General features: G+C 38.6%; 1 protein-coding gene across 6 annotated transcripts in view; it reads left to right on the top strand.

The window, feature by feature from the left end:
• Positions 1-23,731, top strand: part of LOC138045710 (protein pelota homolog) — a 281,230-nt gene that overhangs the window by 116,238 nt on the left and 141,261 nt on the right. For 5 of the 6 annotated variants that reach the window (XM_068892298.1, XM_068892294.1, XM_068892295.1 and 2 more), the window contains exons 8-9: positions 15,399-15,439; positions 18,169-18,252. In XM_068892298.1, the coding sequence (XP_068748399.1) occupies positions 15,399-15,439; positions 18,169-18,252 (125 nt within the window). The remainder of the gene's footprint in view (positions 1-15,398; positions 15,440-18,168; positions 18,253-23,731) is intronic. The other variant, XM_068892296.1, reaches the window with a different exon arrangement.

Genomic DNA, 23,731 nt, shown 5'->3' with positions numbered 1-23,731 from the left:
AGTATGATCCAGTTATCTCCAGGTTTGCATGCAAATGCAAAAATTGCAAATTTTGCGAAAAATCGAAATATTATAAAAGGTTAAAAGAAGAAGTCAAGTCGTGGTTTTTGTACTTTTTGCAAAAATTGCTATATTTGCAAAAAATTGTTACAGGTGAAAAGAAGACAAAAACCCCAACTTGGACTCGCGAATTTAATGAATTTTACGAAAATTGCAGAACACTGAAAAGAAAGGGAACAATAGTCCCCAACAAGAGTTGCAATTTTTGCGATTGCGATTTTTCACGAAAATTGTGAATTTTGCAAAAAATCACAAAAATCGCAGAACACTGAAAAGCAAGAGAACACTACCGGTGGTTCCCAACAAGAGTCGCGATTTGTCTGTGGGTGTCAACAAACATCAAACTCGTCTTTCAAAACCACTTAACCTTGAATCTGTAGTTTCTCAAAGCCTTTAAGAGTGAATGTCTCTAAAAATCAAAGGAAAATGAAAAAATCACGGACATGGTCAAAAAATCATTTCGTCCCATTTTTTGTCAACAGGTAGCTATAGGTACTACCTAAAGTGAAATGAGGTTAGTTTGTGTAAATATTCATTTTAATGAGAATAAACCGTTAGGAATTGCATGATCGAAAATGAGTGTGTGCGAGCTCAAAATTATGCAGTTTTTAGGCCATCCTTGCATGAACTAAAATACAACAGCAGGACTTCTCTAGCTCTAAATATACATGTGGCCTTCCTTTACCTAGAGATAGTGATATTTTTTGTATTGTGTTCTTTCTGACAAAAGCAAGGGTTAATTACCAGTAGACGTCTTCACCATTTTTAATTCATGCTAAACCTGGCCTAATATAGCGTGGCAAAAATGCATGTGGTAGTGTCTCAAAATCTCCAGAAATACTATCACAAGGGCTTATAAGGTGGCTCTTCAAATTCAGCGTTTTATTCTTCTGGTATCTTCAAGTGTTTTGATATACTAACCAACCAACCAAACTTCGGTAAATTGTAAATGGCGCCATATTGAAATGAACAAAATCAGCATTGCAATGACACAAACAAAGGATTGTTTGAGTCACAGCGGCACTTAGCTTGTTATCTTTGCTTTCACATCAATAGTTCCTTACCTCAAAAATCTTTTATAGGCCCTTATAATGCCGCTTGGAAGATATTTTCAATATATTGTCCTCTGCAAGTTGGTGTGAAGGGGGCCGACCGGAGCACTCATTGAAGCCACTGATGAGTAAACTAAAGTTACTCAGTTTCGTTTAGCCTACTTTGATCCTAATTTTAGATCCTGTACAACACAGCAGGCAACGCTAGCAATTTGCCGGATTATAATTAATTTTGCACAGGTTCCTGTGTGTGCCTGACATATGATAATCTGTCACGTAACGAGATCAACTAACTATTCTTTCTGCCTCACAAATAAAATCTAAAGAAATTATACAATAAAGAAACAGACTTTCCAAAATGTCACAAATATAAACTGTACAGTGAAAACTTTATGGAACGAAAACAACGATACAATTTTTCCATGGAAAACAAAAGTGACCAATTAACGACACTAAACAAAAAGCAAAAGCGTAATAATCGTCGGTGAAAGGAATAAAGATAACAGTTGCTTTAACTCCAGCAGAAAAAGAATGTCTTTTTCTTTCCTTGATATTGTTGGTGGAGCTTGTGGTGCAGAGAAACATGCAAGGCATCAGTCCACTCAGACAGTACCGCTGTCATCATGCAGCAAGGATATCAAAAGCCACACAAGCATTTTTACAGTTTTCAGGGGTTGAGACAGAGATAGAACTTATGTTAGCAAGAAGTGGGATTTTCGCGAAGCCCATCAATTTTTCGGAAATGCCTGTTTGCCCATTACATCGATCAAGCCTTGGAATTGGATGGAGAAGAGCTAGTAGACTATGTTCTGTGCCTCAGGATGTCTCCAGTCACAAAAAGGAATCTAAAGAAGTACCTGCAGAAGAAAGGGGAATTACTTTGCAGCACTCCATACACATTTTTGAAATTACGAAAACCCTTGTGCCGTGAAGTGATAACAATGAGTCATGATCTTGTAAGAATTGACGTTCTTCTAGTTTATTGTCACTGTCTGCAAGGATAAACATCCATATATCTTTCATTTCACGCAGAGTACTTGGCGGGAATCACCGACTTTAAATCCTAACTTCAAATCACTTCACTGTTGCGTAAAACAACGCCAAGTTTAACAGCAAAATTATTTTCATCTCTTTTCAGGATTTTGCAAACATTCTTACGTCGGAATCTTGTTCAAACACCTCTTTCAAAACTTATTCAAAACCGGTGATTGGCTCCTGTCAAAACTAATTGATGGTGTGGGGAACGCTTGAATTAAGATATTCACAGATATTAGGAGCGCTTACCATTTGAATGGAATTTTCAGTAATTCCGGGGAGAATTCAAATGGAACAGTTCATCCCGGTGGAATTTTTTCGAAAAATGGTAATACCTTTCGAGGTATTCCCTTTTTCTCCCTCTGTCCGGAATGCCCGGAAATTTCTGTACCAGTTGTCCACAATTACAAATGCCAGAACAACCCGTTTTTCTGGCAAATGATATGGCACATTCCCATTTTCTTTTTCTAAGTACAGAACGTGCAGTACCATTTATCGAAACATTCTCAACAAAAATTTCATTCAAATGGTAAGTGCTCTAGAATTCCTTCTAACAATGCTCGGAAAAACGTAAAAGACTGACTTGTGACAAGGTTAACTACAGAATGCATAATCAATTTGGTGTTTGTGGAGCTTTAGCCTGGGCTAGGTTTTGTTCTTTTTCCACATGCAGAGCTGCTTGTTCAAGGAGGATGTGTAAAGTAAAACAGAATAAATGAATTCTCTCTCTCAAAATATTAAAAGAATTTGTGTGCGATGTTGACAGCCCCTGGCAAAAACAAAGAATCAGTAATAATTGCAGGACATGGATGCCACAGGAGGTGTGGAAAACATCACAGAAGGTCTAAGTGGTGTAAGCTTGGTGAGTTTTTTCAAAGTGGGTTCATGAAAAAAAATTCCATCCAATAGAAGTAAAGAAAGTGAAATATCTTATCGCATTCTCTGAATTCTCCTTTCAAGGGTTCAACCCAGGTGGGAGAAGGGCGTGTCTAGGGTAACTTGCATGCCTAAGCTTGAAATGCCGCCATTGCGGCCCGTCAACGACTGGCAAAAGCATGCATGGCACAAGAACTGGAAAGGCGTGCCCTGCCCAGATAGCCAATCATATCCCAATGTATGGCCAAATAATGAAGGTTTTACATTATTATATGGCTTTTAAACATTTCTTGCTAAATGTTCCAAATGGAAAATAATACTGAGTAGTCACTGGATAAAGATATCAGGATAGATTACCAGTCAATTATATCATAAGATAAAAATTAATTATCGACTATTAACTTCCGGCTTGCATGCGACTTGGGCTTTCATATACGGCACCCGGCACGTGCATATGGTTGATCTCATTTTGAAGCCATCCAAAGCAATGTGTTCACTTTTTCGTCAAGTTGCTGAACAAGGACTCTGATATTCCTGCCAGTTGTCCTGTCACTGTTGGTGATGAAGCATTGCCAGAAGGGTCCAGATCCAGACAGCAGAGTCTTTTTGTTCTGCAAGAATATTCCGAAGAAAGTGATGAAAGCTCCAGTCTAAACAACGAGTCCCAGGTGCAGCTAAATTGTTTCTTACAGCTTTGAGATGTCAGTCCAGTATGTCACACGTATCAGTGCCGTGGAATACAGCGCACGAGCATACTAAACGCAGATACTTACAGAAAGCTCAACAGTGTATTTCTGCAATGCTGAATGTCCTGGCACCTGAAAATTTGCAAGAACTGTGGACAGAGCTTCATGATCGTCATGCTGTAAGCAGAGAGTGTCAAGTTATGGTCGAAGGCAGAAGTGAAAAAGAGACGGAGCTTCTTGCTGAAAGCTACTTGAACGCGGAACATTGGAACACCAGATGGCAAATACTCTCTTTGATGGCAGACAAGTTATCCCTAAAGGAGGTGAGGGAGTTTATTCGAACTGTTACTAGCTATCGCTACAACATTGCGCAAAGCCACAGGCTGCTACATGGAAGAGCTGCTCCTCTTCCAAACCAGGAGAAAAGGAGAATGAGAATTGAACCTGTAAAATTAGAACATTTTCTTTCTTTCATAACGAGTCCACACATTATTCAAGATGTTTCATTCGGGGAAAAACTTCTGAAATTGTCAACTGGCAAGATCATAAAAACACCCACTGTTATCAGAACAATGATACCCGAACGCATTTTCCAGCGGGATCAACAATACTGCTATGAAACCAACTTTGAGCTTATGAGTAAGAGAACTCTGCAGAGAATTTTGGCCTTGTGTTCTTCATCTGTTCGCAAGTCTCTGCAAGGACTTTGATAACTTTTCAGCACAAGGAGTTGAAGCATTTGATGATCCAGAAAAACTCGTAGACAAGCTTGTTGACTGTGGCAAGACTCAGCAATGGGCAAGGGAAATTAAGCAGCAACTTCGTTTGTCGAAGCAGTACCTAAAGGGCGACTACAAGGTGGGTACATATTTTATAATTATGCATTGCCTTTGTGGAACTGATGTAGTAAACTATGATTCACGGCTACCTTTTTCTTTCTGTCCAAGTCTTCCTTATGCGTAATTTATGAAACAACAGTTTACAATTCACTGTAATATGCTTACACACATGTATACATCGCTGATAAATCGGGTAAGTGATGTTTTTGAAATGTTGATACACATTCCTTACTTTGCAAATATACACTGTATCACATGCTTGTTGTTTTACCTTTTGTCGAATTTATGCGCTAAGTGACCCAAGTAACGCTGAATTTCGGGACTCCTCCATCTCCACAATGAGTCATAAGTGCAGTGTTATAAGTTAGAGAAGTCATGCGTGCCATAGAAGATAAGTGTTCAAGTGTGCTCTCGTCAGCAGAAGATCGAGCTGACATGCAGCATACCATCAAACAGGCAAGGGATTATATCATTAGCTGGAAAGCTTGTCAGTTATGTTCAGTCCACCAAGCTGAGGCGAAGCATTGAGTTTTGGCCAAACTCGACTGCCGATTGGTGCCATTAGTCCAGGACTGGGCAATGAAAGGTATGCCCTGAAAATATAGAGTGGCACAGTCAGATTGGTTTGCGAAGCGAGGATTGCCATGGCACATTAGCGTTGCCTTAAGACGGTCAGGGGAGAACTCTTGTTCACATATTTCAAAGCTGCACCCAAGACAGTGTGACTGTGGCTTCGATAGTGCTTGACTGCCTTACTACCCTGAAAAAGGAAATTCCAGACCTAGAAATGGCTTATTGCAAACAAGATAACAATGGCTGTTATCACAGCGGAAATTCAATCATCTCAGCTAAGCTGGCTGGTGATGCCCTGGGAGAGGCTGTTGTAAGAAACGACTTTTCGGACCCTCAAGGTGGAAAGGGGGTATGTGATCGCAAAGTGGCAACAATTAAGGGAGACATTGGAAGATACGTAAATGAAGGCAATGATGTCATCAACGCTTTACAGCTCAAAACAGCCAGATGACTTGCTTTTCCCGTGAAACTGGCATACGAGTGTGGAGAGCATTCAATGTGGGTTCCGGTAAAGTAGTGCCATGTGCCAAGTTCGAGGGAGTCAGTGTTGTGTGTGGTGTGAATAAATAAAACAATTTCCTCTTTCCATGGCGTAAAACATAACAACTTCCAGACATAAAAGAACGAAAAGTAAAGGATAAATAGACCAAATACATATCCTAAACGATTGCAATTGCATTTACAGAAATTGAATTTCAAAACATAAAGAAAGTAAGTGTCCTTGCTTATTCAAAACTCGAAAAAAATGAACATGCATTCCAATATAATGTGTGAGTAAATGCAACCATCAAACATAAGAGGAAACGCATCATGGCACAGTTTGATCAACTTCTCTTACTCGAAAACGAAGAGATAATAGCTAAAGTTAAAAAGTTTTAAAAGATGGATGTGGGTGTTTCCACCAGTTTTCTGAGAAAGTTGTGCTTTCAAATGTAAACAATTGCCTGGAACTGTCACATGGAAAACTCCAACTTGTTGTGCTGACAAATATGTACTGTTGAATATTTAAATCATTTGGGAAAAAGGGAAAGGAAGATCACGTTGCAGTTTTCTGTATCTCAACCATCTGATCTGTAAAGATTTGTTTTTAAATCTTCTTGGCATAAGCAATACACGGTTCTGCAGAGTGGTCTTTTATTTGTAATAGTCAACATCGCACGGATTGAAAAAGCAGTGTTTTCATAAGGTAAGTGAAGAGTAGTTGTCAAAAGCGGAAAGTAGGTCACAAGTCATAAATTAAAGTATCAGTAGGCTTTGAACTATAACTAGACAAGCGAGCTGTAAGGGAAAGTTAAAGTATGGTCTTTCGAGTGAGCTAGATCATCAAAAACAGTTCTCAAAATAGACCCAAACTTAATTGCACATTTCACCAGAAGATTGGCATTGAGTCCTTTGGTTACAAGTTCAAAACTTAATATTACTTCATTCTTTATTTAATACATTTGAGTAAAAGGAAGTCAATTTTTTTTGCGTGAAATCAGGTCCACAGTTGACAATTTATTTTCTACTGACCACATTGTAAGCTGCCGACTGTCTGGGACTAAGTAGTGTTCTCCAGCTTTTCAGTGTTCTGGGATTTTTTGCAAAAATCACTACTCTTGTTGAGGTCTAGTATTCTCTTGCTTTTCAGTGTTATGCAATTTTTGTGATTTTTGCACAATAAACAATTTTCGCAAAAAATTACGACCCTTGTTGGAGACTGGTGTTCTCTACCTTTTCAGTGTCCTACAATTTTTGCGAATTTTTGTGAAATTCATTAAAATTGCAAAATCGCGAATCTTGTCGGGGGCTAGTGTTCTCTGCCTTTTCAGTGTTCTGTGATTTTCGCAAAATTCACAATTTTCACGAAAATCTTTAAACTCACAAAAATCACAACTCTTGTTGGGGACCAGTGTACTCTTGCTTTTAAGTGTTCTGGGAATTTTGTCTGTTACAAGACCATTGATTATGACGCCATACACCTTTCCAAAAGTTCTCCTCTTTACTTCATCCCTTTTTTTAAGGGGTCCAAAGAAATCGAGGACAGTGTATGCAGTCCATGGTGGTGGACTTGTCAGTCGTTCTAACAGGAGTTTTCCCTTAACTGTTTTTAATGGCTTTTATCATTCTGAATAGCTTCAGAATCCAAACTCTAGATCTCACTTTGCTTGATGCAGATAAGATCCCTGAATGTCCCCTGTTGTGTGTGCTCAGTGTATAGTCAAGAAAATCTGTGGTCGTATAGTAATAGTATTACCTCTGCCTTGTTATAGCTCATCTCTATCCATTTATCTCTTCACTCTCCTCATACGTAAATACGGTCTTCCTGTTTTCTAGGACATAGACGTTTGTACCTCCCCTGGGCTTCACAAATCCAAAAATCTTCTGCTCTCATGACGTGGTCAATTGTTAAGTGTTTGTTGCATTTTTAAATGTCAGTAAGGTGTATTCTTGTTCTTGCCATTTGTTCTGATTAGTTTACTCTATGTCAAGCATTTGTTGATATCAATTCTTTCTGATAAAATGTCCCTTTTGGAATCTCTCTTAATTGATGGAGTTGAGGGCATATGGTTTGGGCAGTATTAATTATGTGCGGTAACGCCTGCTGTCTGTAACTTTTTGTTGTAGACCACTCCTTCTCTTTTTTTTCTTAGGAAATCTGGTCCCTTCTGCCATTCACTATTAGAATCAATGTTGATGAGTTTTTTGCCTTGTGTTAGATAATCTGCTATGTTGTCTTTACTTTCGGTCTAGCACCAATCTTACATGTTGATTTTCTCCAACTCATTTGGCAATGAAAGTGTTGAAAACACACATGATTTTCTTTTGCACCATTGCTTGAACTATTTGACAATCAAAGATATGATAATATTTTTGAATTTGTATATGCATTACTCTTCAATAGCATCCTTTGGCCTCTTATTAAGTACTGCTCCACACAATTCTAGTAGATCCGTTTTATTGGTGCAAGAGGGTTTTTTGATAGTAGTAAAGGACCTTCAGATTTCCCATTAGGTAATTCGCATCTGATGTAAGCGCATGCACCAGAAGCCTCTGATGACCCATCACTGAAGATGATAAGCATGAGATATCCAAGGACATTATTTATTTATGTCTGGTAGATTAGTGAAGAATTCTTGCCATCTCTGCTTTTGCTCCACGGGAATAGGATCATCCCATTCTACCTTTGGTTTTGTTGCCCACAATTGTTTCATTAGAATTTTAGCTTTTACCGTGAGTGGACCAGCGAGTCGTAGAGGATCACATACACTGTTTATTTGGGACAGGAGTAGTTCTCTTAGTTACCATTTCTGACATTTGCTTCACAGGTTCGTTTGCTGCGTTCAATCGCTGTTTTCTCGTAGGAATGAAATTTAACTCCTTTAGGACAATGATAAGAATTTTTTATCCTTAAGGACAATGCCTACCACATCAGCAAAAACCAATGACATGTTTGAATCAACACTTATGAAGCAGAACAACAGGAATTTGCATGCCTTGCTGATGGTCAGAGACCCTTGAAAAGACAGCCAGTTGACGACTTTGATGATTCCATTCAATTTGATTCGTTGCTGATTCGAATAATGACGCTTCTGACCCTTGCATGACACAGGAGTCTAGAGATGATCTGCTTGACACAATCGCAAATGATCTAAATACAGACGATCAAACTGACGAAGAGGTATCGGATAAGCTCACCATAAGAGATGGTCGGAGAAATTAAACTCGATAAACTGTTTCTCATGGGGACAAGTCAAAAAAATTGAAATTGCTCTCCTACAAGAAGAAGGAGTTTGTTGGGTCAGTTTATTGAATAAAGAGTAAAGGGTGAGTTTATTGAATTTACTGCAATGCTAGGACTATGACAGACCCAGCTGTTGGGACTAATGACCTCCAGCTTCCCTGGGGTAATGAATGCATGGGCGCTTGCATGACTACAGACTTGAAATGGAAAAAAAGGAAAGCCCTATCCCAATGTGGGATTTTGAGAGTACCATGGTTACTATCGTTGAGTCTAGAGGCATATTTGGCAATATTTGGTTTCACTGACACTCTACAAATATCCTTTTCATACAACTCTTGATTAAGGGTCCATTCAATTCTCTATGATGCTGTCTGGATTCTCTGTCAGCAACCATGTTAGTTTTGCCTGGAATATGGGGTGCAGTCAGCAATATTCCTCTGTGAATACACCAAGACCACATCTCCTTAAGTTCATTAAGTTTCCAGGAGAGACTAGTATCCATCTTGTGAAGGATTGTGACTGCTGTCACCTTGACTACCTTGAGTTTGTCTGATCTTCTGTTTAAAACATTCTAGCCCTAATTTGATATCCACTTTTCAAAGGAATTAATGTGATTTTGGGCCTCACTCAAACTCCATAACCCCCCCAGTGGGAGTTCCCTGAAAATAACAGCCCCAACCAGTTGCAGAGGCATCTGTGTATAAGGTGACATGAGGTTCCTCATGATCACTGACATAATATGGTGAGTGAATATTATGTATCCAGCAGTTTATATCTTCAAGAACTGAGGGTGTTATGGTTAGGGTTAGACTTAGTCTAATCCTTATGTTTCCTACAAGCCTGACCCAGGTGCCACTGCTGTGGATGCTTTTACTATACTGTGGTCACAGTATGTTTTCTATGCTGTTACTCCCTTTAGTGTGATTATGAGAAGCCTTCAGAAGATGCAGCAGTTGCAGATTCACGTCATCCTATTTCTACCAATAGCAAAGCTCCTCTGCACACCTATAAACCTACAACAACCACAATTCCTCTAATCGCTCCGACGAAGGTCTAACGGTCGAAACATTGGCTTTCTAAATCGTTCACGGTGGTTATTCGATCTTTATCAACTTGTTTGATAAAATCAATTTTTGTTTCAATCCCCCACCGACGCAGTATCACAGTTTCTTTAGAAACTAAAATTTGGTTTACTGTTAAATCGCTGCAACCTCGTTTCATTCTCGCAACCACGATGCCTAACCACAAGACACTCACCAAGGAGCTGCGCCAGGAAATCGTAAGTTACCTCTTTCCTTTTCCTTCCATTTCTAGCAACTTAGCATTCTGTTTATCCATTCCTATTTGCACGAAAACTAGGTTCTGTAGTCATATTAATTCCATCAGCAACTGACTCCAAGCCAAAGTAATTCCGAAAGGTTTCCGTTCGTATTTTCACACGTCCACTCTTTTTCCAATGTTTCTAATTTCAACCAAAAATACCTTCACGAAATTCAGCGAATCCAAAACACGTTTTCACGCAACATCATAAGAAGTACGATCAGAGCCTTGGCTCAAAACGCAACGAACTAAACAAACAAATTATCAAATGTCGCTCTTAACTTTCTAACGTATGTCCTTCAGTTTTACTAAAATCTATTAGCACCAAAATCCAGACTCTGAACAACAAACTCTTCAATCATTTAAAACAAACTAAGAACCAAAAACTAGAAAATCTCACAAATCCTCAAAAAGACAGGACAGCACCTCTCGAAAACCAAAACCAAAACACTGTAGTCACAATTCCAGAAAGACTACCACTTTCGGACACCGAAAAATCCGTTCTTAGTAAAGGCCTTAATTTCGTTGTTATAGCCAAAAAAACCGACGAATTCACAACTAAACAAGATGTCGAAAAATTTCTTCATCATGTTCAAGTAAGAGCATTTTTCCATGACAAAGAAGACCAATCTGACACTACAGAAAAAGATGCCTTTGAAACATTAACCACGCGTAAATCGAAATGGACTCCACCTGAGGGTCAATTCGCATCAATAGACTTTTTTATCAAAAAATGCTGCCATGAAATTCGCAAACTAAACTTTAATTGCAACACCAAACTTTCCAACCTTTCCAAAGAAGAATGCACTGCTTTATGAAATCTCAAAAACCGGAATGACCTCGTCATCAAAGCAGCCAAAAAAGGCGGTACGATAGTCGTTTGGCGCACCGACCTCTACCAACAAGAAGCAATTCGGCAACTTTCGGACACCACTTTTCACACCAAAGTCAACAAAGACCTATTTTCCGTCAATCAAAAAATCGTCAAAGAAACCATTCATGAACTCATAACCAAACAAGAACTACCAGTCACTGCCCAAAATCTCATCATCACCACTCCAAGAAGGTCATGCATTTATTTCAAACCCAAAATTCACAAACCTTAACAACCCAGGACATCCAATTGTTTCAGCATGCAGTTGCCCAACTGAACTTATCTCAAGCTATTTAGACAAAATCATGACGCCCATAGTGAAATCACTACCTTCATATATCAAAGACAGCAACCATGTACTTGAAGTTTTCCGTACCTTCAATTTCTTGGGCGAAAACAAAGTCATTTTCACCATGGATATAACATCTTTATACACCGTAATTCCCAAGAATGAAGGCCTCCAAGCACTAAAATACTTTTTAAACCAACGTCCTGTTAAAAGCTTCAGCTCAGAAACTTTACTCCGTCTAGCTGAACTAGTTCTCAAACTTAACTGCTTTTCATTTGGCGACAACTACTACAAACAAATCAACGGCGTTGCAATGAGAACTAAAATGGGACCTACGCCAACCTTTTCGTAGGTTTTATTGAAAATAAATTTTTCTCGAACTACCACGGATCAAAACCTGATCTTTACAAATGCTTCATCGATGACTGCGTCGGCACTACTTCATCCAGCAAAGAGGAATTCATCACTGCAGTGAATTCTTTCCAACCGGCTCTAAAATACACCTGGGAAATTGCCGAAAATTCACTAGCTTTCCTCGGCGTTAAACTTTTAATCAATGGCAACAGTTTATCTACCAGCATGCACTACAAACCAACGGACTCTCATAATTGTTTATTACATTCATCCTCTCTTCCCCAACACGTAAAAAATGCCATCCATTCTCTCAATTTCTTAGACTGAAGCGCCTTTGTAGTAACGACTCCGATTTTAACAACAAATGTGAGAAAATGTGCCAGTTTTTCAAAAAACGGGACTACCCAGACTCCGCTGTCACCACAGGCAAACATTGTGCCCAAGAAATCGATCGAGATACACCACTACAATTTCCTTTGATTCTGCTACAACAAACTGTTTGTTTCTGGTTTCCTGTATTAAGGCTTGTATCCATAACCTTGTGGTGTGGTTGTCATGTAATAAACTGAAGTTGAATAGGGATAAGACAGAAGTGTTGATTATCAGTCCTCAACATCAACCTTCTATTGCCTTTCTGTCTGTTACAGATCATGATGGATCCATCATCAATCCTTCTTTATCTGCCAGAAATATTGGTGTTGTCTTTGACAATCATCTTAATCTTGACCGTCAAGTAACTGCTGTTTGCAAGTCGGCGATTTTTCATATCCGTAAGATCTCTCGACTTAGGAAATTTTTATCATTAGAAAATGCTAAATGCTTAGTTCACACCTTTGTAACATCCAGCCTAGATCACTGCAATTCCTTGTTATTTGGCCTTCCTAAGTACCTAATGCTTCCTAAGTACCTAATGCCTTCCTAAGTACCTAATGCTAAATGCTTAGTTCACACCTTTGTAACATCCAGCCTAGATCACTGCAATTCCTTGTTATTTGGCCTTCCTAAGTACCTTATTCAGCGCCGACAACGTGTTCCAAATTGTCCGGCTCGACTTGTCTTATGTGGCTACAAGTTTGACTGCATCACACCCTTGTTGAAAGAACTTTCATTGGCTCCGGATTGAGCAACGTATCATCTTAAAAATTTGATTCCTCACGTTTAATGCCATGAACAGTTTAGCACCAGATTATGTTTGTGAGCTACAGCACAGTTATACACCTGGCAGATCATTGCGCTCATCAAGTTTAAACGTTTTACTGATTCCGCCATCTAATTTTAACTCATGTGGCGATTCAGCCTTTTCAGTTTGTGCCCCAAAGCTATGGAATAGCCTTCTAGAGCACATCAAGCGAGCCAAAAGTGTTCATGCTTAAGACATTTTTGTTCTATTGATTGTAAAGTGCCTCAGAGCTTTTGTTAAGGCGCTATATAAGTGTATGAATTATTATTATTATTATTATAGCGGAGCTCTGCCGGCAGAGCACCATAATTAAGAAAATATGGTAACCCATCGATGCGAGAAATTTTGGTTTTTTAGCCATGGCGTCATCAATCGTACGTACGTACGTCCACCCCTCCATGTATGCCAATGTGACCAGTATCATACTTGTTTACAGCATACATCTTTGATATTGGACATCCATGTTTTGATCAATTGACACCTGTCAAAACAAGGTATCCGCTGACCAGTACCACTTGACCATATCCCAGGCTCAAGCTTAGAGCTCACCAGGGTCAGCTGTTATTTGGAAGTTGACCGCTGACCAAGTACTGATTTTCGATTGGATTGCAGGCTCAACTCAGGTTAACTCACCTAAACATAAACAAAGTTTCATTTTTCGTGCGCTTTCTGTGGCTCGACGCTGATACACGGCCAAACTACATCAACTATGGTTCTTACACAGTGAACGCTTTCGTGTTTGGAAATTGTTTTGTTTCTGCATTTTTCGCTGGTTTCAATGCAGTTTGGCATATCATAATAGCTGTGGTCCACACTGGCGGCTATGTAGTTATTCAAGTCAAGCATCGGGGGGATATAAACTTAAAACTGTTTTTTTTTTAGTTGACCGCTGACCAGGTACTGGTTTTCGATTGGATTGCAGGCTCAACTCAGGTTAACTAACCTAAAAATAAACGGGGTTTCATTTTTTGCCCTTATGTTATAAACACGTAATTGCAATGAGTTCTCGTAAACTCAATAGGGGGAAATTTCACTAAATTGTGTTTTCAGAAGTTTGTTTAAAGCACCTAAACGTTATTTAAGTGTTGGAGCAGATCTTGTTTGAAGTTCGTCCTTTCTTGGTTGCATTTTGCCGATTCTTGTTCCAAGCAAACCTTGTGTGTTTCAGTGAAATAAATCAAAATGTGAATGATCTCGTTTTCAGAGATACAGTATAGTGGAATAAAGTACATAGGTAAAACTCTTCTTTGGCCTTGAACTGACAAAGTTTTTTAATGGCTTCTAATTTTAGCGTGATTCCTATTTGCTGGCTATTGACAGTTGACTCTGAAATGGCTTTTTTCCTTTTTCATTTGCTCGCTAAGGGTGTGCTTGTTTTCTTTCATGCGGTTCAAGAAAAATTCATTGCCAAGCTGGTGAATTCCAAAGTAAATTTCACTCGCAAACCCGGCCGATATAAAACTCATCGCTTCGTGATTCATGTGATATCGGTTTTAGGCGTAAAATTTACTGTGGAATTCACTACTTAGGCAATGAATTTTACCATAGAAGGAAGCAAATAAGATGATTTAGTTATTTAGAGCGCTGACAATCCGAAACCTTTTATTTTCACTAACCCTACAGGCAAAAAGAATAAATAACTTGGTAGCTCTGCTTTTAGGCTTGGCTAAATCTGCATATTACATATTGTTGAATAAGTTCGTGGCTTGGGCAAATTCATTCTGGAATTCTTCGATCCATGCTTCACTTCTTGTGGCTTCATCATCATGTAGCTGTATTAAATACAAAGCATGCTTACCCTCTACTTGTTGATAAGCTTCTTTTAGGTTTTTGTATCTTATCTTGGGAATTTCAGTGTTTTACTTTTCAGCTAAGCTTCACATGAACTCGTTTTTCTTCTGTGTAAAGTGTCCCTTTTGAATACACCTCACCTTGAGAGCTTCGTCTGCCGTTTCGTCTGCTGTGGATTTTGAATGTATTGCTTGCTGATTCACTCACTTGACATCCGTTTCAAAATGATTTATTTGTCCAATGGAATATATTGTTTGAAATCTGAAAATAGTTACAGATTAATTCTTGATTCAGATTCTGTGAAATAGATAAATTACACGCATCTTATTCAATGGTTTAACATATAATAGGCACGCATATTTTGCGAGTTGCTTGGTATTTTTCCAAGCTGGGCAGGGGCATGGAAAAATACAAGCAATGAGCAAAATGTCTGTGAGTATTATACAAATGTATGTTAAACTATCAAATAAGAGGTTCATTATTCCACAACAAGAAATTATGTTATTTTGCTACAATTTAATTTGGTAAGAGTGTTTTAATGTTTGTGTGCATGCATGATGTGATGGTCACACCGGGGCTGCAGGGCCTAAAACTGGTAAAAAGATGTACTACGTAATTTTTTCCTGTTGTGGATAAAAAAATCAGAAAAGCTTGCAGCTTTGATTTTACGATTTGATGACATGTGAAAACAATCTATTTGTTAGTCTTGCTTGACACATCGCTTGTTTACATTTTCTTTTGTCAGTCATTAAGTGTGTTCTCGTCGCAAGTCCTGGCTTTGTTAAGGTGGGTGTTTGTTTGTTTTAATGCAGCGGTCCTCACTAAGGTCATGTTTATTGGATGCTATGCCATCTTGGCTGGTTAATCAATGTGATGTTCTGCTTCCTGTTCTCACTACGCTAATTAACACCTCTTTACAATCTGGTGAATTCCCAAAAGCATGGAAGGAAGCCTTGGTATTACCACTTCTGAAGAAGCCTGGCCTGGATTGTCAATTCAAAAATTTTCGTCCTCTCTGCAATTTACCAATTACGTCAAAGTCAACTGAGCGAGCTGTCTTTGAACAGATTCAAAAGCATATGTGCACTAATAATCTGTATCCGCCATATCAGTCATCATACAGACTATACTTCAGCACTGAAACATCTTTATTAAGAGTTAAAAATGATATCATATTGATTATGAATAAGCAACAACTTGCTTTACTAAGTTTGTTAGACCTGAGTTCTGCTTTCGATACAGTTGACCATGACATCTTGTTGAAGCGACTCAGCTCTAAATTTGCAGTATCTGGAACAGTAATTGAATGGTTGCGTTAGTATCTTGACGAAAGATGCCCACGTATCTTAATCAATGCAACACAATCTAGTAGCTTTAAGTTGAACTTTGGAGTACCTCAAGGTTCGTGTCTCGGTCTGCTGCTCTTTACTGTTTGTGCTAGTTAACTATATGATGTAGTTAAATATCACCTACCAACGGTACATTGCTATGCGGACGATACACAGCTCAATGTCTCGTTTAGTCCTAATGATGAGACTGGTCAAGGCGAAGCTGTTGCGGCCCTGCAAAGATGTGTTAATGATATCAGATTGTGGATGACTACGTACTGATAAACTTCTTCTTAACGATGACCAAACTGAGTTTGTTGTGATTGGCACCAAAAAACAGCTCGCCAAAGTTCAACTTAACAACATTACTATTGGTCAGTTTGAAATAACAACTACGTCATCTGTTAGGAACTTGGGAGTGTGGTTTAATTCCACATTGTCAATGAACTCACATATCAACAAGACTTGTTCATTAGCATTCTACTACTAGGAAAATAGTAAATTGTAAAAAATAGTAAAATAGTAAAAATATTAGGAAAATTAGAAAGTACTTGTCTAGAGAATCTACTGAAAAGCTGATTCATGCTTTTCTTAGTAGTCGTATAGACTATTGCAATAGCCTTCTTTTTGTGCTACCAGCCTATCAAATACATAAAATTCAAAGGGCCCAAAACGCTGCAGCCAGATTAATATATAACGAATCTAAGTCCTGTAAAATAACAGCATTATTGTATAATTTGCACTGGCTACCTGTTACATTCCACTTAGAATTTAAAATTTTACTTTTAGCATATAAGGCTATTAAGGGTTTTGCTCCAGGGTATATAACAAAGCTTATTAATATTAAGAATGAGGGTAGATATAGGTTACGTTCCAATTGGAATGGAATCTTACTTAAGTATGTTAATTTTAAAATGTTTAAGACATTAGGAGATAGAACTTTTATGGTAGCTGCTCCAAATTTATGGAATAATTTGCCTCTTGAAGTTAGGAGAGCGCCAAACATTGATAATTTTAAGAAATTACTTAAAACATTTTTATTTAAAAAAGCTTTTTTAAACATATAGCTAAGGTTAATAAGGGTATATTTTAATTATCTTTTATGTTGATAGTCTTTAAATTTAATGTTGTTTTAATTTTTTGTTTTAATTAATTATTTATATTAATGATCGACACTCCAAAGAAGCCCGGTAAAAAGAGCGACAGGAAAGCTAAGCAGAGAGAGGCCTCAAATTTTTGCCGGATTTGGAGAGTAAATGTTAAATTGAATGTTGGAGTGTTTTGGCAAGTTTCAACAGTGTGATGTTCGTCCACAACTATCAAGGACAAATTCTTGTTTACAACGGATGACTCGTCAATCATCTGGAGTGAGAAGACAGAGCTTTGTCTTCAGAAATAATTACTCAATACTTGTTTGAAGCCATTTCTATTAACATATTTCCTTTCTTCTCAAAGGCAACTACCTATAGATAATCGTTCGGCTGAATCTGGTCTTCGGTGATGCTGAGACTAGGAACGATTACCACGATCAGATGGCGTTTAACGCAGATAGCTTCAAACGCTCGTACTTCTTTTCTTTCGATGTGATATCGCTTAACAACCTCATTCCCAGGCTTTGGGTGGAAAAGAGAGAGAGCCTGGGAACGAGGTTGGTTGCTTAAATCCCGAATTTCCATTCCATGATTTAACGCCTCGTGGAAACGATCGATTTGGCTTGGTCCGCCATTTTGAAAACAAGTTGAGACTGCACAGAACGACTGGAAGTCTGTGAATAGGGAACTGTTGAATTGGAACCAGCCAGACCTCTCAATCCGCAGCGCTGGCCAAAAGGATCGCAGCTCTGGCAACGAAAATGCTCTCCCATGAGCTGGAATTTACGGATGTGATAAGCACATTTAGGGAACATTTGCATTCTAGTGAAAAAGTGACAGAGACAATTGTATTGCAGTGCAAAAACAACAGCGGCATTTATCTCTAGCCAAATAGGCGACAGGTGGGCTGGAAAATGAGAGACAAAGTGACATCAGAACCCCCCTTGGAAGGCCTCAATGGTGTACTTGTACTAGTGTGTTATGCAGAGGGAGCTTACAGTATTTTAGTACAAAATTAAATTTGTATAATGTGGGACATTGGAAGTTGCATGACCAGTTATTTCATAGCACTGACAAAACGTTTTGACTTTTTTAGGAGCAGTTTTGTGACTATATGTTTCAACAGTCGGTCAAGAATGAGTGGAAGGCCATCACTGAAAACAAATCCAAGTTTGTTTTGGTACGTGATTAAGCAGTATTAAGAAGTGGCAGCTTTATACAGGACATTTCTGATAAACACCATACAGCTGTAAACATATACAAGTACAAGGAAGGATTATGTTTTTGCAAACGTTGGCTGTCTAGCACTTCTATTCGAACAGACTTGACTGATTAGAGTGTAATGCAAAGTGGCAGTTTTCTACCCCATATGAACAATGTGAGCGTTAGCCCTACTAATGGCAATGGGCCCACACAAGGACAGAGAAAAACTCTGACCAGGGTAGGGATCGAACCCATGTCCTTCAGGCTAGATCACCCCTGCTCTACCGACTGAGCTACAAGGTCTGACGGGAGCACGGGATTGGAATTGAAGATGTTAAAGTCACAACAATGAACATGACTTTGTACATCTTCAATTCCCACGGCCTGCTCCCGTCTGACCTTGTAGCTCAGTCGGTAGAGCAGCAGTGATCTAACCCGAAGGTCGTGGGTTCAATTCCCACCCTGGTCAGAGTTTTTCTCTGTCCTTGTTTGGGCCCATTTCCTTTAGTAGGGCTAATGCTCACATGGTTCATATGGGGTAGAAAACTGCCACTTTGCATTACACTCTAATCAGTTAAGGCTGTAAACATAGTTTGCTCGCTGATACAACAGTCTGATGAAGCTAATATTTATCCGTTGATTATGCAGCCATCTATGGCAAACTTTTTATATTCTTCATTCCATATAAGTGAAAGAAATTTAAAGGTTTACAAAGATGTAATTAACAGTATTTTCTGTTAACTATCAGTAGACGAACAAAGGTGTACTGGGGTCAGGCTTGTTAAGATTGTTATTTGAGTCTCAGTTTATCTCAAACTGACAACAGTTTTCAATCCTCATCTCAACCGACTCTTAACTAACTACATCTAGTTGCGGTACTGTGATGCTGTACTGCATGATTATTAAGATGCTAGAGAGGCCTTGTATACAGCTGTATGATTTGGGGCTGATCTCATCAGACTGCACGCTTCACGTCACAAGGAAGGATGGTTAGAAGTTCCATCTGTTTGTTTGTTTGTTTGAAGGCCAAGTTGTGTTGACAAGAACAAAGCGAACTTAACAATATCTAATTAGCAATGCCTAATCGGAATAACAATGGTTCTTTTGTTCTCCGCCATTTTAGTCCTGTATATGAAAGTCTACCACAAAATTAGGAGAATTCATTCTTCTTTGATCCAGTCACACCAACTGAAATTGGGAGGGAGATACATGTACTCTCTATCCCATTAAATAAGACTCATGGTTTGTATTCCTGTGGAATTTGAATTCTTTGATTTGCTAGACATATTCTATCATAACCCTTGGCAAAATTAATATTATTTGTCAGTTACTTCTGGAATATGTATCCATCTAAATTAAAGCATGCTAAAGTAATTCCTATATACAAAGAAGATTACAAGACTGATCCAACTAACTACAGACCTATTTCTTTATTATCTAAGTTCAGTTGTGTTTTTGAGAAATAATGTGGAGCATTTTTTGATAAAAATGACATTCTATACAGATCACAATGTAGTTCTCATGACAATCATTCTACACAACGTTAACATGCAATACTTCGCATTGTTAACTCTATACCAAGGAATATGGAAAACAAAGTGTTTTCATGAGGTATTTGTATCGATGTAAAGAAAGCCTTTGACACTGTTGATTATATAATTGTACTTAGTAAATTAAGTCACAATGGAGTCAGAGGCATTGTACATGACTGGTTTTCATCATACTTATTTTAATGCACACAAACAACAGAAGTCGGCTTGTTTATCTCTGAGAAGGAAATTGTGCCGTGTGGTGTTCCACAAGGATCAGTGCTGGGTCCTCTTCTATTTCTGATATGTAAAAATCACATTCCAAATTCCTCACAAAAATTTAATTTTTTCCTGTTTACAGATGATACAAACTTGCTTTATGCTGATAAACATTTTAAGTCCATGGAGTAAACTGTTAATAATGAGCGATAACCCAAAAAAAAATACCACATTACCACCTCAACGGCCACTTAATTGTGACATTCAATTGAAAATAATAGACTACGGCAGTAATATATCATCGCTCTTACAATGTAAGGAGTACATTAAATATTTAGGTATCGTATTTTGATTGACAATCATTTATCTTGGAAATGTGATACAGACTATATTTCCATGAAGATTAGTAAAATTGTCGGGGCGATAGCTCATCTACGACACTTTATTCCTTTATATATGATGAAATGGTATATGAAATGAATCATACAGTACTGTGCAAAAAGAATGCAAACGAATTTCGCGCTTTTCGCTACTTTTCGCTACTTTTCAACGAAATATAACGAAATTTCGGGCGAAACGAAATTTCATTCGAACTTCGCCGAATTTTCGAAAAGCCTATTGTTTCAATCAAAACGAAAATTCGCAAAGGCCGCGCGAATATTCAAGCGAAAGTTCGTCGTGACATAGCGAAATTTCGTTGCGACATAGCGAAATTTCGCTGTGACATAGCGAAATTTCGTTGTGACATAGCGAAATTTCGTAGTGACATAGCGAAATTTCGTCGTTACATAGCGAAATTTCGTCGTGGCATAGCTAAATAGTGAAAGTTCCCAGCGAGTATGTCCTCCTTCTCGCTTGTCTCTCCAATCCGTCTTCCTCTCGGGTTGCTTCGATGACCATAAAATTATCTAAGCGGGCAGATTAGTCATGGTAAAGGAAGCGCTTTTACAATCCCTTTCTAATTCAGTCAATGCATGACATCTGGATTGCTTCTAAGAATTATGTCACGAAAGTGTCGATTCCCATGTGTTTTCGAGTTCTGAGTAACCAATACGTCATGAGAAGTATCTATTGCCAAATAACTCGAGTTTGGATCATCGTACAGCCCTAAAACTTTGACACGCTCATGATTTATCACCCTCCTACAACATCTCAATTTCTTGACTTAATTTATTGAATGGTAAGCGATTTTATTTTTTCTTTGCGTGGTACTTGCGTGACATGAAAACCAAGAAGAAGTTTGGTATGTTAAATTGTCTATGGCTGTATCTTGGAGTCTCAAGATTGATGCATCGTGCGTACCAAAAATCTTATGTATTTTTATTGACAAAGTATCAATTGAATAAACCTGGAAACGAAATCGCTTGTAATGCTTGTCTACAGTTTCATTCAGGTCGTGTTTACACTCAAGGTTGAGAGAAGAAATACAGTTGTTGATTCCATTCATTCATTAAAATGCGAAACACTAACCAAGACTTTACAAAATTTCGTTTTAGGCCGCGGCTACACGGTCATGCGATCGCAAGTGTAGCCACCCTTGAACTGCCGAAGCGACAACTGAAAAAATCGCGAGAAATTCAACTAAATCACTTTCTCGTGATTTTTTTCAATGGCTTTTTCTGCTGTCGCGTTGCCAGTTCAAGAGTGGCTACAATTGCGATTTTCATCGCCCGCTAGCGACGCGACCAAATTAGAAAAAATTGCATCACCGGGGAGAGCAGAAATCGCTGGTGTGGCCGCGGCTTTAGGATTACGATATTTCGATTAAAGGCGCTGTTACACTGTGAAATGTTAAGTTCTTTAATTTTCGTTTCAGTACGTATGAACTCCAACCGAAATTTCGTTGTAGATTTGCGAATTTTCGTTTGAGTGCGTACAAACTCCAACCGAAATTTCGTTGTTAGATTTGCGAATTTTCCTTTCAGTTTGTACGAACTCCAAACAAAATTTCGTTGTGAGATTTGCGAATTTTCGTCCTGCGTTCGAATTTTCGTGTGGCTCAGCGAAATTTCAAAGAAATTTCGGCCGAAAAATCACACCTTTCCCACCGAAATTTCGGTAAAATTTCGGCGAAATTTCTAGAGAACAATAACCGAAATTCGTTTGCATTCTTTTTGCACAGTATCGTATATGAACTGCGGATATGAGATCAAGTGAAGCTATGATCTTCCCAGTTATGAACGCAATTTTTACAATTGCGTAGAGAAGCCTGAAAAATTCAGGACTTCAACAGGGTTTGAACCCGTGGAATCGTGAGGTCACAGGTTCAAACCCCGTTCAAGTCCTGAAATTTTCAGGCTTCTCTATGCAATTGTAAAAATTGCGTTCATAACTGCGAAGATCATAGCTTCACTTGATTTCATATTCGCAGTTCATATATGATTCACTTCATATACCATTTCATCATTGATTCATTCCTCACGGGACCATTAGAACCCACAAATGACCAGCTCCCAACGTCAGTGGCTTCATAGCTCAGTTGGTTAGAGCGTCGCACTGGAATCGGGAGGCCAGGGGTTCAAACCCAGTTGAAGTCCTGAATTTTTCAGGCTTCTCTACGCAATTGTAAAAATTGCGCTCATAACTGCGAAGATCATAGCTTCACTTGATTCCTTTGTATATGTTGCGAAATATATATATCTGTCACTCACACTTCTTATTTGACTTATGGTGTGACTGCCTGGGGTCAGGCCACAAAAACCTACCTGAATAAATTACTGCTGCTCCAAAAGCGTGTATTTCGTGTGATGCATTTTCTAAATCCATGAACATTCTCTTTTTTGTCTTTTCTTTGAAGCTGTATCACACCTTATGTATGATGTATCAAATAGATTAGTGTAGCTCGGTTCATTTGTATGATACAAGGACTTCTTCTTGTGGCAAATATCATATTGAATTTTCACGTCTGAATCAGCAGCTGAATTCTTTTTCTTGCTTTGGCGTGAAATTATGGAATTTCCTCCCATCTCAAGTATGTAACTTGCCTAAACTAGCATTTAAAAAATCAATATGCAATATTGTTAGTCCAAAAGGCGAGGAGGATTCTATTGAAGCACCTAGCCTATAATTTATCTAAAATCAATGTATATTTTAGTGAAATGAAAGCGTACACTAACCTTCAACACCTTTCTCAACACTTCCAACAAGTCCACAAAAATCCCAACAGTTTTCAATGTGTGTATGTATGTATGTATGTATGTATTTTTGAAAAATAATATTTCAGCCATTTGAAAGTCGCTGTGGAGTGAAGCAAGGCTGCACAATGGTACCCACTCTGTTTGGTATTTTCTTCTCTCTCCTCCAGTTCTGCAGTGAGGGCGTCCTCCTCCACGCATTCCACAACAGAAAGCCACTGAACTTGACTCGTTTCCACGCTAAGACCAAAGTGAAGACAGTGCTGTTAAGAGATGCTCTTTGCTGACGACGCTTACTTTGTCAGTTACACAGTTAGTGGACTACAAGCCATCCTACATGTAGACCGCTTTGCAACTAGTCCGTGAGCCAGTAGTGCTGGTTGGTATCATCTGGGGTGAATAAGGTTTATGGTGGTTTTCAAGCAGACCATAAACAGTGGTGAAAAGCATGATAGCAATGATTCTATGGTAGCTAGTGGATAACAGTGCTCCTTAAAGCATGGCTCATGCATGGGAACGAGGCTGAAGCTTGTTTTGTGTTTTAGGAGTTGGAACTTGTGGGTCTTGCTCTAAA

This window comes from Montipora capricornis, chromosome 4 (assembly GCF_036669925.1).
Source record: "Montipora capricornis isolate CH-2021 chromosome 4, ASM3666992v2, whole genome shotgun sequence".
Lineage (NCBI taxonomy): Eukaryota > Metazoa > Cnidaria > Anthozoa > Scleractinia > Acroporidae > Montipora > Montipora capricornis.
The sequence above is the reverse complement of the archived record's forward strand: the minus strand, read 5'-3'. Positions and strand labels throughout refer to the sequence as shown.